General features: G+C 37.4%; 1 protein-coding gene across 5 annotated transcripts in view; it reads left to right on the top strand.

Moving 5' to 3' along the window:
• The window catches only part of LOC145232283 (uncharacterized), a 48805-nt gene that overhangs the window by 10473 nt on the left and 18688 nt on the right, over positions 1 to 19644 (top strand). For 2 of the 5 annotated variants that reach the window (XM_080096864.1, XM_080096865.1), the window contains 2 exons: positions 2661 to 2852; positions 4001 to 4105. In XM_080096864.1, coding sequence (XP_079952990.1) covers positions 2661 to 2852; positions 4001 to 4105 — 297 coding nt within the window. Of the gene's footprint in view, positions 1 to 2660; positions 2853 to 4000; positions 4106 to 9646; positions 9741 to 17888; positions 17986 to 18816; positions 19298 to 19644 lie in introns of those variants that run through there. The other 3 variants (XM_080096867.1, XM_080096868.1, XM_080096866.1) reach the window with 3 other exon arrangements.

Genomic DNA, 19644 nt, shown 5'->3' with positions numbered 1-19644 from the left:
AAAAACTTTTTTGAATGTTATAAAGTAAACCTTGGTTAATTCGGACCCGTTTAGACCAAAAATTTTGTCCGAAATAGGCAAAGATCCGGATAAAATGTCGATTAGTTCAAGTCTTACCACATTAAAAATCATTTGTACCTCGAGTTTTGCGTGAATTAGCGAAGATCCGGATTAACCAAATACGATTTTGCCGAGGTTAATGATCTTTAAAATGGTATTAAATAATTTCTTATACGGCATAGTAAACATGTGTAAATGTGTCAGTATATCCAAGCCTTACATTATGTACGTATACATTCCTTGACACCCACGTCAGTGTTGCATTTAACATAGTGTGACGGTTACGTATATTGCAATGTTGAACGAAACAGCCCCTTATCCAGCCCTCGGGGAATTGAGGTTTTATTAAATGTGATTAATATTGCACCCTGTTGTTTCATGCCAGGCATTGGCAGCGCACAAGCGCAATTAAACCAAGTTGTCACACGAATGCAGATAAATTAAGCATTCTTTGGCACCGTCTTTGAAACTTTACATAAGTGTAGTGTACTCTGCGAAATTTGTAATCACAATTAAAAATATATTGCTCATCGAACAAGGGAGGAGTTTATTGTTGAAGGCAATTGATTTTACCACTGTGGATTATTAATTTTCGTGTGGGAATGTAACAACTTAATTATGTCGTAAGCAAGGTTAGGTTAAGACGTTACGGACAAGGGGCACTTGTCACAATGAGTTTAAATTTGGCGTGCCAGACTTTGTGTGTGACAGGTACTGCATTATTACTTTTAACTTAGTATACATTGGCACAGTTATTTGTATTTGTATTTGATTTCACTGATTCAACTTAATCACAACTTTGTTCCTAGTCAAAGTTTTACATAAACTATTTGATGCAGTTCTTTGCCATATGTTCCTTTTAAGTCAAAATTACTGCAAGAAAGTAATGATACAGGGGTGATTTTTGTAATATAACAACGAATAAAATCCTACGTAACATTGTACTTTGCGTACCATACTTCAAATGAAATAAAATTCAAGTTTCGATTTATAATTGAAACTGATATTAGATCACGCAAGGTTTTGAAAAAGTTTTCCTCGTAAGAAAATTTAACGGAATAACCCGTCACATATCTTTAATGTGGGGAGTGAATAACAAAACGGTACGACCAAACAATTCTTAGCATTGCGCGTAAAGAGACCAATGCGTTCAGTTTGAACACACGGGTTCTGTCGCAAAAAAATCCTCATTAAATGTAATTAATCTGCTTGACTGGTGGCCCCTGCGCCGAGGCACCTATACCTTGTCGCCATGTCGCTAAAACGACGCCAAATAGCTGACATTCCATCCAGCGGGACTCACAATACAGCGCCTTGTCATACTATAACCCACCTACAGTCTTTGTCATTCAATTTAATAGTGACGTAACGGAATCGAGTGCCCGTAGTGTTTTGTTACCGCAATTCTGACACCGGTACTGGTTCGTCTGTTGCTCTTTGGCAGAAGTCAGTGGTTAGCGACAACAGTTTGCTGTGTGGTACGCACACCTCAGGGTCGTAACCCGCAATAAGCGCCTAAAATGTAGGTCACGATTCTATGTACCCTTGAAGCTATGTAGGTTTTGTACCGCACATCATGTTGCAATATTACCAGTGTCAAAGTTGTCAAATAGGATAAAATGCCGCTAGGCTTCAGAACAATTCCAGTCAAAGCATATCTTGAATAACTAATTGTTAGTAATTTGTTGTTGTTGTTGTTTGCAGATTAGGCGGTCGATTTGCTAAGTTCAGTATCTTAAAACGTGGATTTAGCGATGCGTTGTCGCAGTTTGGCACTTTGGCTTGTTTTCAATATTAGGCATTGGTTAGGCTGTAGTTTGACATTGACAAACGGCATGGGCGATATTTGACGCCAATTGTTTTGCATTCAAGTGGTTCAAACGTTGATAAGCTCAGACGAGTTAGTCGAATGTGGTGGTAAACATTTCTTTTGTAGAGTTAAAAGTTGTTTACCTCACAAGTTTGCTGTTCGAGGTTGGACAGCTTTTTTCAAGGAGCTTGCGATTCAGTATAGTTTCAGCATCCAGCTATTAACGATATTGTTGTAGTTTTTCGCATCTGAGGATTCAAATGACTTAAACTTCATCGATAGGTACGCGCAAAGGAATTAGCTAGATTAGACTACTAAAAGATTAATGTCAAAAGAGAGATGCTTTTAACCGGTTTGATCAAAAGATTGCGATTTGACGTGTTTTGTTTTAAGAAAGCTGTATTGATTTCAGTGGTTCTTAACCCATTAATATTGTAACCCTGAGAACAACGAGACGAATTACATATACCCTCTTTCGAAAAAAAAAAACGATCAACAAAAGGGTAATGGCGCAGAACTTAAACATGACAGTTAATTTACCCACTGAAAAATGTCAAACTACCCACAGATAAAAAACCACTAGATTAAACGCGTAAACAAAGTTTTTTGATCAAATTTTGTATGTTAAGATGAACATGAATTCATATAAGTGAGATAAGCCCTGTAGCGTTCATGCAGATTTACTTTTATATGTCGTTTGTTTTTTGTGTTTTTCGTGCGTCCAGTGTTTATGCAAAATATGAATAACATATCTTTAAAACAAATGAAATAATAAACTTGTTTTGTTTAGGATGTTGCAATGGAGACAGTTAGTAAAGATTGCATTGGCGAAAACGACCTGAAACTGATGACAGTCCAGGCACGCTTTCCCAACGACGACCTTCGCTTATTTGAAGGTCATTCGCTGTCCAGGGACTTTCCCAGCCTTGACCGGTTAAGCATTGATGGCATCAGCAATGGGGAATCCCCAACATATGGACAGGTGGGATGGTCTTTTTTAACGAGATTTCTATAGTTTTGGTTTGTAAAAAAGGGTCAATATTGAGAATACTTCTTGCGGCTTCTACAAAATCGGTAAAACTATCCTAAAATGTCAGAAAAAGTTTTAATTTACTACAGATCTAAGTTAACTTTAAGTTACGTGGTAAAATCTTTGACGTTTCAAATTCGTTTTGACACTGAATCAGATTATAAACTGCGGGTTAAAGGTTAAATGTCACCCCTAAGCATGAAAAGTGCAGATTAGTAAATAGGACAACATATGGCTTCAAAGTAGTTAAGCGGGTGATCAGAAACTACGTAGTGCGCAGAATTGAACTGCAACCCCTCATTATAATAGATGCAGTTTACAGCAGACAGTTCATCCCCTATGTATCCAATACCGGATACACAATAAGAGCCATAGCAGGCGTCTCCTACTTAACGCATTGCATTGTTGTGTATTGGATACAAACAACCCACTCTACAAGCATTGGTTGACTGGAGCGCAGAACGGAACTAGCCAGTTGTTATAGTAAACATTTGCTCTACCGCTTTGTTGGTAGGCGCAGCAGGTGGATCAAATTAAAGCAATATGACGTGTGTGGTTTCACGCCTTGCGGATGTTTATTAGCCTCTTGTTGCAGTTTTATGTATCAATATTTGTGGATGTGGGACTTAAGCTAATCGTACTGGCGAACGCTTTCTTTTTTTGCCACGTTTCGAAGGTGGTCCCTTCGTAATAATACGTGCTGTAACGTAAAGTTTTCAATGGAAAACCCATTTATGCCGTAATGCTGAAAACTTGGGTGCAAATTGGCGGCTTAAAATAGCTTAGTAAAAATGCAAAATCATCTTTCAAAAAACATATTAAAAAATATACACGAACATTTGCACTGCACGACCTTTAAATACGTGGAAATACCACATTAGCGAAATATGTAGAGATGTAAGCTATAGTCTGTGTGCTCAAAGAAGAACTACCAATTAGTAGTGATTTTCGCAAAGATTTTTTCTGAAAAATTTTTCACATATTTTAAAAGTGGTTACACTGGTGTATCCCACACAAATATGTCCGGTTGATATTAAATGTTTTTTTATAGTTAACACTTTGTTACTGTTCAAAAACATGACTAACTTACTTTTGCGCAGAAACCACTTAAAGCTCACGGAATTAATTCGTCACCGAAAAACAAACATTTGCTCCAGCGCCCACTTGCGGCTGACGGGATGATCGTCCTCTCTCCACTATTACAGGTAAGAAAAATGTTTTGCCGTCTTCGCAACATGTTTACCTCATGGCTCTAAACCATCCCTATCGTTTTTGGTGGGATAAACGTCAGCAAAGTTTCATATCTTTTGAAACAACGAGTATGTTGTCTTTTACCACACCGGTTGAATGATTTGTTTGTTAAATTCGTAACTGGTGGACGAAACGTTGATTTGTTTTTTTTTCTGCCGTTTTGAAAGCATCCAGAAAGGGTTTTGTACTCGGGAGCATCCTGGTATGAACCCGTGGAAAAAATGCTATTCAGAATGTTTTACTGCAAAAGTCAGTTTATGATGTGCGACAACCTGTTGTCTGTTCAGTGCAGTAACGATTTTCTCATGTTGTTTTGTTTTCAGTTTTGATTTCATAATACTTCAGATTAATGCTAATTGAAAACAGCTGTGTTAAATCTTGGCTAAAATAGAAGATTGGCGTTTGTTTAGGATTTCCAAAATTTTGAAGTCCAATTAAAGTCAAAATCGTGATAATACAGCTGCTGTTGCAAAAAAATATATGTTTGTTTTACTTTTGCTTATCCGCCTACCTAAAAATATATACCAGCTAATCCTAGGCAGAATTTCTATTTTTATCGTTCATCACGGTTTCACATGATTCAATATTTGCACGGGGATGAAATGAAACGTTCCGTGGCATACCGCCTGCAGTAATCCGGCGGTTGAAGGGAGATTTAAGGTTTTTCCACCATGCAACTTTCCTCTATGCGGTGTTACGTTGAGTTTTCAGGAGCTCGTATACTTGGCTTGTCAGCTCAGCCCACTGTAAGCGGTTTCAAATCCTCTGCCTTGCTGGGATTTTAGTCTCGTGTAAAAATGAGTAGTTTAAGGTGAGGTTCTGTTTTTTTTGTGATAGCCACGTGTGAAGGCTTCATGGTAGCATCGTATCCATTTTGAAGTCTCGTAGAATTTTGACCTCAGCTTAACGGTTTACAGGCATAGTGAATATAAGGTACCTGCAGGTATTAAGATTTACTTCAGTTCGAACTATTTCTTACAACTAAAATACTTTTATACAGAACAAACGGTTCGCAAACTTAGTGAACCGTCGAGTACAAATTTTAAATCCGATAAAACCAGAAAGTTTTTCTTATTTTTATATTGAAACCAGTGGACATAAATACTTTTAGATGTCCCATGAAAACACGCAAACGTATGAATTTTGTGTTTGTCGTGTAATGGAGTTGTTGTCGTGAGATGGTTGCAATCTCACGAAAACCGTTTATTGACTTGTTTAAGTTCGCAGACTTTTGGTTTGAAAAAATGCTTTACCATCGAAGATATATGAACATTTTTTCCGTTAAAGCTTGTTTTTGTCTATGGCGATGGACATAAATAGGCGTGGACGTTGTGCGTTAAATAGATTAATTAAAACTTTAACATCATTCGTAAAAATTCACATTTTGACATAATTCACATGTTATATTTAGTGTATAATACAAAGGTATGGGAGTGACTATACTTCAAATAAAAAACATCTTTTTTTTGCGAGGTTCGCACTTCCCCTAAAATCGGACATAACTCTGCAACAGTTAATGCTTAGCATAGTCGCCTCCCTCGTCCAAACCTACGTTCATCCATCAACGTTCAACAAGACGGTGGTCTCGCTATTTTCAAAGCCCCCTTGGCATCTAGGTCGGCCATGGTCGGTTGCACTTCGTCGGCACGCGCTTTGCCTCGTAAAAATGCCCCCGGACGGGCAAACGTAAACACGAGGTTCCTGGCCTCGATATTAACTCCCCACCATTTGACTTTTAGGTCTTCAGTCTTGTCAGTTGACGTTGCATGACGTTTTGGCAGTCGTGTTTGTAGTTGGGATGTACTTGAAAAGTGTCTCCGCGCTTGTTGTGAAAGATAGAACGTCGCATGAGCTTTTCAAGGCAGTCTAAAGGTTGAATGACAAATGCTTTTATAATGAGTGGCACCGTCATATTTTAGTTGAAGAATTAGGCCACTTTAAATTGATGTTGGTTAGAGTTGTCAATTCTTTTCTGCTTTGTGCACGAATGCTGTAGATTAGGAGTTTGTGGGTGGTTCTTTTTTGCTTTTAAAGTGCCGTGAGATGTATTACACGTTTCAGTAAAACAGAGTAATTCGCATTTAATAATATTAAACTTATTTGAAACAAAAAAATGGGGAAAATTTTTTTTTTCCGACAAGCAAAGAAAAGTTTGTTTTCCGACTTTTCTAATAGATTTAAATACTTTCGTACCCAATTCTCGTAGGACTTAAATTTCCATACAATGCATATCTTGTGCCGTGTCTTTAAGTAAGTCAAATACGGCATGTTTTAGGTTTCAAATAATGCTTTATTTAAGATGTGCACCCATGTGGTTAAGTAAAGCAATAATGAACCATCAGATATTTAAACTTTATTGGATGACAATTTCAGGCAAACTATATGATACCAAACCCCGTACTAAGATTGCATACTATGTCATTTTTTATCTCCGCCGCTATATGTACACGGTGTTGGTATTGCACCTGTGATACTGGGTTGGCCACCGCGGACCAAAATACCAGAAACAAAAACATTTGATCCAGTTTGAAGGTCGGGCCTTTGGCTTTACGGAACAAGTCCATAAAACAAGTGGGTTAACCACAGCGAGCGCAAACCCATTGATTGTCATTTATCCGTAGCATAGCAACCTGGTTTTCGTGGCAGTTCCCCTTTCACTAAAGGAAAAACTTTGCGAACACAATTTTGCGGTCGTGTTTGGTTCGACGTCAAAGCAAGTATGTCTGATAAGTTGACGTGACGACCTTAGGGCGAGGTTTCTTGTGCGTTCGTGTTAGCACAGTTACTTGAGTTAGTAATGAGGTGTTAGATAGGTGCTTGAGAATAACAGGCTTTATATGATTTGCTTTTAATATGGGGCGTAAATTAAACACAATGTTTATTTTACCTTGTAGTTTGTTTACATTGTATACACCGAATTTTTTCCTAAAGTCTTTGAATTTTTTGACAACAATACTGTAAAAATGTGTTTCTTCAAAGGGGCTCTCTTTGACTTAGCTAATTTTAATGTGGTACCTTATGTTCCAAATTGTTGTCAAATGATCAAATTTGTGTCTTTTTGTCACAAAGTCGTGTCAGATAGTTAAAAACTCGTGCTGATATAGGTCTGAAAATATCTTAGGTCTAGTTGAAGTAGGAAACCTTACTAATGCAGCTGAAACAACTAAATGTCATTACTTCACCTTTCAACATGGTTTGGTCCAACAAATTCATTTTTTGCATCCTGAGATGTCATACCATTAGTGGCAGCAGATCTTTAGTGAATGCAACAGCCGTGAAGTTAGGGTTCCACTAATGGACACCGGTTGTTGACGAAATCGTTTCCAATTGTTCTAAGACCTAGATGTACATTTCAGTTCGGAAATTTTCCAGCTGTCAGCAAGTAGTGATTTAAATCTGGGTTGTTTACAGTGGAGCGCACGCGAGCAATTTACGTTCCGCGTTTTGTGTAATTTCGTGCCACACTGACCGCGTTTTCTGCCTGGTTTCAGGCCTAAGGGGGCGATGTACATTCCTCCCACACTTAACTATAGGTTGGTATTGAGACCGCTGAAAGGTCGAGCAAATTTTTGCAAATGGCCGCATGAATCATCGTCAAGTTTAAAGCCATTTTTCCCCTTACCGATATTAATATAGTCCAAGTATAAGTTGAATGTGGTGGGATTTGTATGAATGGTATTCGTCATGAAGGAATTGATTTAACGTCTGTTCCTTATTGACTTGAATTCTGGAAATATTTTTTTGCATTCGACAATACGTTTTTTCGATAGCTGCGCGCAATATGATCTTGTTCGCAAATTCTTAACGTTTTAGAAAAAAAACTGTGAACAAACTGGTGTGTTCTCACCCAATTGACCGAGGAAAATAAATAAGTTAACCGTTCAGCTTCGTTGAAAAATACCAAAAAAGTATCTGTAAAGCGTATAGATCAAAATTTTGCTATGGATTAAAAGACTCTATCTTCGTTAAAGGTCGAGCGTTCAGAGCTTTGATGGCGCTGTTGACAGTAACTGGTGGTTTTCAGTGTATTCAGGGAGTCTGTGTGTTCTCCCCATACATAGAGAGAAGAGCAAAAACATATTAGTTGGTTTAAATTTTTTTGGGAAAATTTGGTAAAGGATTTGTTTCACCTCGCAGATCGATTTAAACTGGCTTGTAACATAACATAAGTTGATGTACCTCGTTAGTTACAACTAATTAACTAGAGTTGCAGTGGTAGCACGTGTTCGTCATGTCGTCACGAAACGTAAAATCGTGACGCTTAAATTACTTTTCAATTCAGCTGCTTTGCACCAAATCATGTTACGTTGAACTGGTTAAAAGAAAAGGACCAACTATTCTTGTTTGAAATTAGATGTTTTTTGCATGCAGCTGTTTATAGTATGTACTATGTACATATTTGGAAATAACTTCCGTTTTATTGCGAAAGCGTGATTGGAAACAAGGAATTTAGCATTTTTTTACCATTTTTGAGGTTGTGTGGCTTTATATAGCAAATTGATATTATCACTGCCCTGATAATGATTATGTTAATAGGTAATATTTATCGTGATCGCTGGTCTGCATAGACGCTTCAGGGCTGATCCCAGTTATGAATTTATGTTCATCTTAGGTAATATTTAATATGTACTTCTTACTTTTTGCCGAAAAAAATCTATTTGCAACGCATAGTCAAATACGTTTTTTCCTTGCGCAAATTTAAGTTAAATTTGATTGAAATGCACCTTAAGCTTTATAAAATGAATAATACGTGGTAAAGGCACATTCTAATATTTTAGCCAATGGTGTATAAATGGGACATAAGGTACCTGTATTAGTACGTAAGAAGTTTACAGCGCGATGCGTATCTAAACTAAATGGTACAACATTCCTTATCATTGTAAACGTTAGCAATCAACCACGGTTCCACGATAAACACTCTGAAGTAAGAACAGAAGCTCTACACAAGCTTATCAACCACAAAACCAAACTCCAAATGCATCAGTTAGTACAGCGGCAGAGTTCAGAAACATCAAAGTAAAGATAGTGTTACAGGCCCACAGTGAAAGCCTGCGTGTGTGTTGTGTGGGTATCATGAACTACCACGTTGTTGGACAGACGTTCAAGCCATTGGCAAGACTATTAACTACGGAAAGCGATCAGTTTAAAGCGAGTGGCGTGTGCCCACTTAACCTGTCAAGATTGCAGGCTTGTAAAAATACCTTTTGCCGCGATACACCCACTATTTTGTTATGTTGGGCCATATATTTATTTTCTTTTTGCCGCTTAATGTGCTGTTTTATTACCGACTTCCGTTTGATTGCACAAATCGTTCTTAGTTGACCTACTTTTCAAGACTATCAAAACTGCCATATTTAAGGAATATATTCGGCAATATTTTAGACTTTGACGTTTTTTGCTAATTTGTTTTACTCCTAATTTGTTACAATAAAATTGCTATTATATGACAGTCTTTTAAATAGTCATTGTAAATGTAAAATGTTGCACTGGGTATAAAAAACGATTTCGGATTATTACCTTCATCTCATCCAGCTATTGGCTATGCATAAGTCGGCAAGCATTCCGGAAAATCTGCTGGATACGCAGAGAGTAAGTTTACGTACTTTTGTCAACAAATATTGTATTGTTCTCAGGTTCAATTAGGCTTTCTTGCTGAAATTAAGACTTATCTTCACAAAACGATGTCAAAGTTAGCAATTTGACCTGCATATTTGTTGCATTTTAAGCATTTAAGTACGACTTTTTACCCTTTTATCATATGCTTTGGATATTAAACAGTCCCTTTAGGTTTAGGGTAACCACTGTGCACCATTTAGTAGTTGTGACATAAAATATGTTTGAAGTTTGCATCTAACTATATTAGATATAGCCACATTTATTTCAGATACCGTATTAGACAAAATTGCCACAATGACTCATACAATATTTTCTTTCTAAACAGAAAGAATAACAATATGTATTGCCACCCGTAAAACAAGTATATGCAATGTTTGTGATTCGTATTCGATTCTATGTCTGGAATTCTGATATGATACAGTTGAGACACTCGTCAACTCCCGATAACCCCAAAGGAGCACACCACGGTAGCGAAACTTGATTCTTTGCACCTTGCCATGCCTGCAGCTTTTCGTAATTCTTTACTCCATCACAAAACACTATTTAAACCACACAAGGGTCTACAGTGACTTGGGGTCGTAATTTTGGACTTATAATTGTCTCTTGGTTGAGTGACATTGAATTAAAATTTCCCAGTTACATTAAGTCAGGTTCCGTTTGAGCGAAAAATGGCCTTGAATGTTTGGCAGTTGTTTCCGAAATGGGAATTGGACACTTACGCGCGCCTGTTACGCCCTTATGTACAGGGCTTGCTGTGTCACGAAAAAAGGCGTACCGAAGTGGTCTTAGGCCTTTTCCTCCACACAGCCTTGTTTACGTGGTCCGCTGTTTAGATAAGTCGTGACCAGAGAGCATTATGTATTCGGAAGCATCAAACGATTGTGAGATACTTTTAAAGATTATAAAAAGTCCAAAAAGTCCGACTTCTGTATTTAGATACCATTAAACAAGCCATTTCTCAGAAAGATGAATCTATTTGCATTTGTCGGTATGAGATGTATTTCCCTTCGGCAAAGTTATTGCGTTTTAGTTAAATTGTGCTTACAAGAGTGAGGGATCCAAATTTTACGGAAACTTGCCTTCGTATAAAAATGTTTAATTTTGTGATGAATATTGTTTGATTTTAAGGCGTCGTGGTCTTCTTTGTTGAGTTTATACGATTTATGACCAAACGGCGTCATCTACTATCAAATTAAGAACATTTTTGCATAAAATAGAAAAAAATTACTTTAGTGTGCCTATCTGGGCAGTTTAAGGAAAAGGAAAGTTATTTGAAAATGAACCATGAAGTATTTTTTGAATTGAACGTTTTGTTTATGTGGTGGGATTAGGGGTTGCGTACAAGTTTTTACGTTGGCAACATTACACCGGTATTTGGTTGACTTTTTTACAGTTTGTGTGCAAAGATTGGAGGATATTAGCGTCTTTCAATAGAAAAATTTACAATAAAAAATTGTGTCAGCAACTTTGAATTATTCACATTACCTGTTAATAGTACACACGTAATGATAAGAAAAAAATTAAAAAAAAAATTATTCGACTTTTTTACATACGTTGTATCATTACTGTATTGTTTAAATCGTAGTCTTATCAGTAATGATTCAACTTTAATATTCTTTCCTATCGTACTCTAATCGCATAAACATACAATCAAATACGGATTAAACCTTAACTATAATACCATACGACACAGGGACAACTTTAATCTTTAAACAATCAAAATCCCAAACAATTTTGAGGTTTCCACCACAACAATTGACCTAATTAGCTTTCCTGTCCATTGCAAACTCGTCAACAACAACACAACACCCCTGCATTAGCTGTTTACATACGACAGAATAGGTTGCTTCTACTTAAAAGCCAGTACTTGTATAAGCCAAACCAAAGAGGATCTGTGTACTTTTGCGTCCCACTTAGTGAAGAGATGTTGCTATAACTCTGTGCCCGCGGAAGGCAATGTAGATACTGATGTGGGTTCTTAGTTAAGTGGGGTGTTGTTCAGAGGTTAGTTAAACAAGTTTCGGTTTGGCAGAAGTGATTTATGGCGTTTAAAGAGTCCAAGACTGTCAGATTCGCGTGCATTGCTGGGATGATACTGTATGTATTTTATGTACTTAAGAATTTCACTTTTAACGCACAGTTTACAGTTTTAATAATCTTAACGCCTAAATACAAGCCAATACTTCTATGTAAAGCAGTGGTTCTCAAACTCTGTTTTCGGGGCCACATGCGGCTCCTAACCACTTATTTTGCGACTCGCACCAGACCTCAGAAAACCACCAAACATTACTAGTTTAGTTTTGAAAGTCATAATCTTTAGTGATTTTCTCAAGGTTTCGTTTTTTGCGGCTCCCTACACACTTAAAAACTAACATTGGCCCCGACAATAAAAAAAGTTTGAGAACCACTGATGTAAAGTATTTGATTTAGTTTGGTGTTTGTCGAAACGGAGCAAGTAGTTTCACCTAAGTATGGACTTGAATGTTGTTATAATGACCCATCTAACTTTGCAGCCTTAGTCATTATGTCTAAAGTGTGCAGAAAAGTGCATCTAACAGCCTAAACGCAAGTTTTCATTAGTAGCCGTGGTCCTTTTCCCACGACCGTTTCATTAAGGAACACCGCACGCCACTGAAAGCATCGACTGGCTTCATTTACATAAATGTAGGTTCAATAGGGTTCGTTACAAAAATAAACACAAAAAAAATCGACAGGGTACAATGTACAAGACAAACTGCTCAAATTTCCCTGATAAAAGCAAATTATTTGTGCTTCTTGAAACCAGTTATGTACACAGTTAGTCAGTTACAATAACTGATTGGCACTTTTAATTTAAGCATGTATGGTTACATGCCCTAATAGCAAATAGAATGTTTTTAGTTAAACGTTTGCAGAAGTTAGTTAATTATGGTCAAATAATCCAGAAAAACACAACCCAGCGGTAGGTTAAACTTTTACAGTTGGTTAATTTTTTTAGCCCAAATTCAGTAAGTGAACGTCTAATCTCTGTGATACCTAGGTTTACCTAAGCTTGTTCTCAGTGTTGCACAAGCGTACAAAGTCACACTACAACAGCCCGAGCAAGAGTCACGTGAATAATTGTTGATTGACAGGCGTTCTCGATCGTGCCTTACGTACAGGCAATATTCCTGACAACGTTATGAGTTTAGGTACAGAATTGGTAATATCGTCGACTGTCCAAAAGAATGCCATCGTTTCACTGTCATGGTGCATGTTTTTAAAGCGCTGTTTGGGCTCTTTGTAGGAATATAATTAGGAATTGCATTGTAAAGGACTTTCAAACATGTGCGTTGGGGCGGGCAATGGAATGTCAACATAGATTCAGTGTGCTGTATTGTGCTATTTTGTCGGAGTATGTGAAGCGAATTTATTGCCATTCAAACTTATTAACCATAAGGAGCAGTTACTTGGCGTTACACAATAACAATTATGTTCAAAGCAATTGTTGCCAAATTTTATTGACCAGTAATAAAAAGTAGGAGACGTACAAAATCCTGCACATTACTGCACAAGCCTTTGTATTTTTTGTTTAAACGTACATGGATCGGGTTTTAGCATTTTTTTCTTTCTTTAAGTTCATGATGAAATATGTAAATATAACAGCGCCCACGACGAGGAGTTCATGATGAAATTTAAGTTCATGATGAAATTTAAGTTCATGATGAAATTTAAGTTCATGATGAAATATGTAAATATAATCTTACAGCGCCCAGGACGAGGGCCGTTTTTTTTCTTGAGAGATTAACATGGTTTTATTAGCGCTTTGTGCCTTTATGACACCGTGCCTGCGTACGGCCAATAGATAGTACCAATAATCCATAGGTTTTTGTTCCAAAATTTTCCACTGTTAGCTAACGTCCAGCTATCTTACATTTTTGTTATGAATAATGTCCAGTGATGCGCTTTGATCGTGTCTTGCGACGGTATATCGCGATTTATTCCCTTGTGATGACAACAGACCACCGGCAGGCCCCCATCAACGACGCCAGGCCCAGATAGGCCAGATGACCCTAGTATTGTTTGTACAGTCGGGTCGCATACTCCTACAAATAACAGTGCTCGCCCACAAAGGAAGATCTACCGTTCCCAGCCGTTCACATTACTGGGACTTCCCCCTGTTGCTACGTTCTCGCGACGCTAGGGGCCTGTTTATGTCCACATTTGAAAACGTGTTTACGCGCATGCTTTGAGTAGGCTATTCTGGTCTAAAACTGTTGTGATGAGATGGAATTGTAATAAGGCACAGTTATGTGCTAGATTAAAATGAAATGAAATTTAACGAAGCGAGGGCACAAAATGCAGAATAAGTCTTGTATGAAACGCGTTCCAGATGTATTGTAGGTCCTGCAACCACATTAATGGCGTTGTGTTGTTTTTTTGAAAAAAAAAACAGGTCGCGATTCCTATTTGTGCACACTCATTTTACTTTCACCCTATAATATTATCAAAAAACGTTTAAAATCAGAGTTATTGCGTTTTGCTGCAATCTGGACAATGCTAAAAAAGGTTTTTGGTTGAAACTAGCGAGAACTGCTTTGTGTGTTGTTGTGCAGACATCAGTGGTGTCTGACTGTCAACATTGAAACGGCCGTTGTCTCGTCCTTGCGACCTGTCATGAGTATTTGTTTAGGCCTAAACAATCACTGTGATTTAATAGCTTGTCTGTCCACTGTAATGCGTTGTTACAAGAATCGTCGCAACGTTTCTACACAACAGCTGGTTTTATGAGCGAGGTGTGGTCAAAGTTAAGACTTGTTCTTCTTATATTAGTTGCAATTAAGTTTAGGAAAAATTACTGTCTGTTTTCGTAGTGTAGTAAACTGCATTTACAAAGCAGAGGCTTAATGACGTCATCAGTATGTGATAAAGTTTCGGATGACGTCATAGTTTCAATGGGTTTAACTTCACAGCGAAAATAATGGCATTATTTGTGTACTTTGGTACATGATTCTATTTGAATAAGATAATGAAGATGCTTATTAGTACGTAAAATAAACTAATCTTATCAAAACAGTAGACGACGTAAGAGTTTAGAGTCTGCTTGGGACCCCATAGTGATATCGAAACAACAGGGTCATGCATATAGAGCTTGGAAAAACAAAACAAAATTGTTGGATAGAGTTGTTTACAACATTTCTTTGCACGAAGGACGTCTTATTGTTGCTACCACAAGTTTTCTGTAAAATCGAATTTTTATCAATCACGACGGAAAACTCAATCTGATTAGGAACGACCTTTTAGCGTAACACCAAGATTAGGCGAATGCATAATTTACGAACGAAAGAAAACGCATCAAGACAACGCGAGACATTAATCAATTTCGACAACGTTGAAATTGCGACTAAACCCAACCGAACGAATTTTGTTGCAACTAAAAAGTCCTCAATCACTCCGCAATGTTTACATAAAGACAGTTTTTCTCATATGTTCGTAATAGTTTTGTCACTGGGCGTTTAGGCTGTGTTTGCTACATTACAAATTACTATTTATTGGATTTTAGGCGCCCAGAGCTTGCTTGGACATAGATTTTTTTCTGTTTGCGTTTCCATGCCCGGGTAGGTTTTTGTTTAAAACCTGCGTAACATTGATTTTAACTGAAAGCAGATTCGATTCACTTTGCACAGCTGTGATAAATGTAGGAAATGAAATTGAGCGCTTTTTAATATTTAGTTTTGAATGAACAGTGAATGAACTGCAGTGACCGGAAAATTTGTAGAAAAAGGCGAATGTTATAGGACCAAAAATTCAAGCCTAAAACAAATATATTGTATCTGTAGCTGAGTTGTCAAGTAGTAGACCACATACGCTTAGGTTTTTAACTTGTTTGCAGTTAAACTAAGCAGAAATGTTGTTGAAACGTATTTGGATCAAACCTGTAGGTTTTTCTGATCCATGTTCTGGATTTAAAATTAATTTGATGAATTTTATTTGAATAATAAAAAGGCGCTGCCATTTCGGTGATATTTAGTTCCAGATTTTTACATTGCCTGACGTGCTTTTATATTCAGTAAACCTATTGTAAACGGTGATAGTTTATGTTTTATCTGCTGGACTTGAAGACATTGATCATTTCGAAGACCCTTGAGCTTATACACAATGCGTTTTTTAAATGAAGTAAATTAGGGTGTTTCGGTCATTTTCACTGAGATTTTAGTGCGGTTAGGTCGTGAAACACACCAGGGCAGCCATAGTCAATTTGTTTCGCACTGAAAGTAATTGATATCTTTTCTGTGACGCAGCCCACCCACGTTAAACAGTGTTTCGGCGCTTTGAACTCAGTACAGTTGATAAGGGTCAGACAAAAAGCCAATTTAACTGGTTTCTATTGAAACAAATTTAATAGTCAACTGATGGGAATGTCGTTGTCAATTTATTTTAACATGAAGCCTACATGTTACCGAATTCGCAGGCTTCTTCCGTATCTTAAGCAGAACCTTAGTTACGTAGAAATTGCGTTACAATTGCGGCACAAAAATTCGATGGCAAAAATATCAAATGTGGGGTAACGTTTGGCTGTCAGATAAAAAGCTATGTAGTTATTGGTCGATGCAATGTACTGCGGACATCGGACCTAGGTATTGTATGTTAATGCTTTCAGTGCGTGTAAGACTGTCGTTTTTTTTAATATAGATTTTGTTAAGGCATGTTTTTATTTTGTATTAAAAAGCAAACTTTGTCCGATTTGTGATATTTCAATTAAAGGTCAAAGTTACGGTTACTCTGTCTGACGTAAAAAACGTAATTTTGCTCTTGTCCAACCAAAATCAACAAATCCTTTTAAAAATGTCAACACGGATTGAATGCTCTTCTGTAAACCCTCAAACACCGCAAAACATCTTCTAAGTTTACCAAATATGGTCACCGCTTACCCTTGGCCCTCTTAGCGCTTGCGTCAGCCGTCAAATTACACAAAACAAGCCGCATATCAGCGTCACGACAGCGCGCATTATCGCCCCTATGACGTCATAGAGACTTGTCAGACGACCCACTGTTGCGGTCACGCATGATCGGCGTCGGATACGAGGTGTAAGCAAACAAGATGAGAGCTCCGGTGACACAGGAATTCGTGTGGTTTGACTTTTAATTAAATTATGGTCAACGCCTTTTTGTATTCTGGCGTAAATACTGCGAAATTTAAGTGATAAAACAAGCATTACTCAGGGTCACAAATTAAGCGCCTCGTTTTGCACATCTTTATATCTTAGGTTTTTGTTTGTTTTATGTTTATGTTTCTAAATCCCGTTTGATCAGTTAAGCTTGATGTTAGGGTTAACGTGGCATGCTCTAATAAGGTCTCGCTTGCACAATTTCTCAACAATTGTTTTAGCTCATTTTTAAGTTCTTGAACCTTTACAAAATTACTGGTTCTTTTGTAAACTTTACACAATTTAAACGAAAATTTTGCCAACTATACAACCTGGTGGAAAAAAAAGTAACTATAGTTCTCTCTAGAAATATAAAATAAGAAACTATTTTGTGACTTTAAAGGGATGTGTGAGATTGCTATTGATATAATTTCATAATGAGGTTGTACAGAATTGTCATGCACGCCTGCATTTCTCCATCAATCCCTAAAACACAAGGCGAATATTTTAGGGCACACAGTTTGAGAATCACTGGTCTAAACTTAGTTTCTTTGGACAGTATATTATAAATACAAAATTACCACTTGATCACATTATGTGGGCGTCTCGAAATTTGACCATGTAATCACAGTATGCCAGGCGCTTTGCCGAACCAGCCATCAATCTCATAAGCACAAAATTGTAATAGAGTTTTCGTCCGGAAACTCTTTTCAGCGTCGATTAAATATTGCGATGTTATCTGGGTATTTTTCCTGGCACAAAACACTGAGTGAAAATGTGCCAAATTGAACATGGTTATCACGCCATCAATGTTTTGCAGTATCCGGCAAAAAATTACGCGTATTTGATGTGGACAAAGGCAGACTTATTGTCCATTAGGGAGACCTGGCAGTGCCAAGTAATGCAAACGCCTGGAAAGCTTTCCTATATTTCTCTGTGCAAACGTTGCTCATTAAGGTTTTTCTTTTGTCAGGCAGTTTAAGCTTCTGTCTGCCTATTTTTAATATGTGTGTTGTTTGCTGTACAGATATAGTGATACTTTTAAGGTAACAGTAAATGCTGAATTTGCAATTTGAATGACTTCCTATCAACAGCGATGATAATAATAAAAGGTTGGTAAACGTGTTGTATTCATCTTTGATTAGGATTAAAACAGCTGGAGAAATTTTAAATGTGTAAAACATATAAATTTTGTTGTTGTTAATAAATATAATACCAGAAAATGTTTCAGCGGTTGCAGTAACATATATCTTTTCATATATTAAAAAGCTCTATTTCAAATAAAGCCTTTTGTATTTTGATTAAGGATTTCTTACTATCATGTAAATATTGGTACTGCTTGCAAACAATGTCTAAAAACTAAATGTGGCCGTCCAAGCAGTATAAAAGTTTTGGACGACCCAATTGCGGTTGTTAACAGTTTGCACACGCTAACGTATAATCCATTGAAGAATCAGTGGCCGGTTTCTTTTCTCTTTACCCACATACACAACAGTGCACTTCCATTTGCTTGCTCGTAATATCGGGGTGTCGAGCTGGACGCTTATAATTACAACAGTGCAAAGGAAGATAATCACCGTGAAATCGCCTGCGCACGTCGAAAGTCAGGCACGGCCCCAAGGCTCTGCGAAAAGAGCGACGCCCCGGTACCTCGTTAAAGGGAGACTGATTGTTTTGTCTAAGCGAGTTGCAAGTCATGCAGTTAGGTTTTTAGTCAAGCATGCGTGTATGACTACAAGATAGATTTCGCATTTAAATTTCGAGGCGTATAGCTTGTATACGATGGAAGCAACCGTAAATGCGGTCATTCTTAATCAAGCAACGAAACCAGATCATTTTTTTAGCATTTTGTCGTTAACGAGTATTGAATTTAACACGGGACAAAAAGTGCTTAAACTGTCAGTTTTATTTTTGTAATATTTACTAAATCTAACATCGTATTATTTAAGGTGTTAAAACCGCTTTTGTCGGTCTTTATTATATTGAAATATAGCAAGTATTGAACAGAGTTGACCAATTTCACGTTACAAACACGCGTATTACGACACTATAACAATACACGGCACGTTACCCACGCTTTGGACACTATAACGTTGTACGTATATGCGACAGAAAAAGGCCCTAGGTGTGTTGAGAGATAAAGAAAGTGACAACGTTCTGTTGAGGAGGCAGCGATGTTCTCCAAACAGGCACTTGACAATTGCGACGAGTTATTGGCCACATAAAAACACACTACTTGTAGCCGGAACAGAACGTCTTGTAAGTTCAAAGCTGTTATGGTTTAAGTACGATTGGGATAGCGACCGATTCAAGTACAGAAAAAGGTCGCAGTTAAATCAGTGGATCTATTTGCTGGATATGCTTTTGGGGGATGTTTATCAGAATTGCGAGCATGCGCTGGCATGTACGAATATAAGCAGCCAGGTAGGAATTGTTTTAAAGTAGTGTTTTTTGAACTATTCGTCAGGTCATGAACAGACACAATTTCTCGAATGGGAAAATATTTGATCAAATTTGTTTAGTCTTCTTTGGATAATTTGTTGCACAAGATTGGAACTATTCTTGTTGTGAAATATTTAGTTCTGTTGTATACAAGCATTGGTGATTGATCTGAAATACAGGGTGGTACTTATACAGCGCTATCATTCACTTGTTTCTGCAGACCACAAGGCAGCTTTGCCGGTTTGACCGCCTAACACCCGCTGATTTCCCGCCAAAACGGCTGAAAAAAGAACGTTTGCGTTATGTAATATTGCTACATTCCATACTGT

This window comes from Phallusia mammillata, chromosome 6 (assembly GCF_965637545.1).
Source record: "Phallusia mammillata chromosome 6, kaPhaMamm4.hap1.1, whole genome shotgun sequence".
NCBI lineage: Eukaryota > Metazoa > Chordata > Ascidiacea > Phlebobranchia > Ascidiidae > Phallusia > Phallusia mammillata.
Note: the sequence above shows the minus strand (reverse complement) of the source record. Positions and strands in the feature narration are given on the sequence as shown.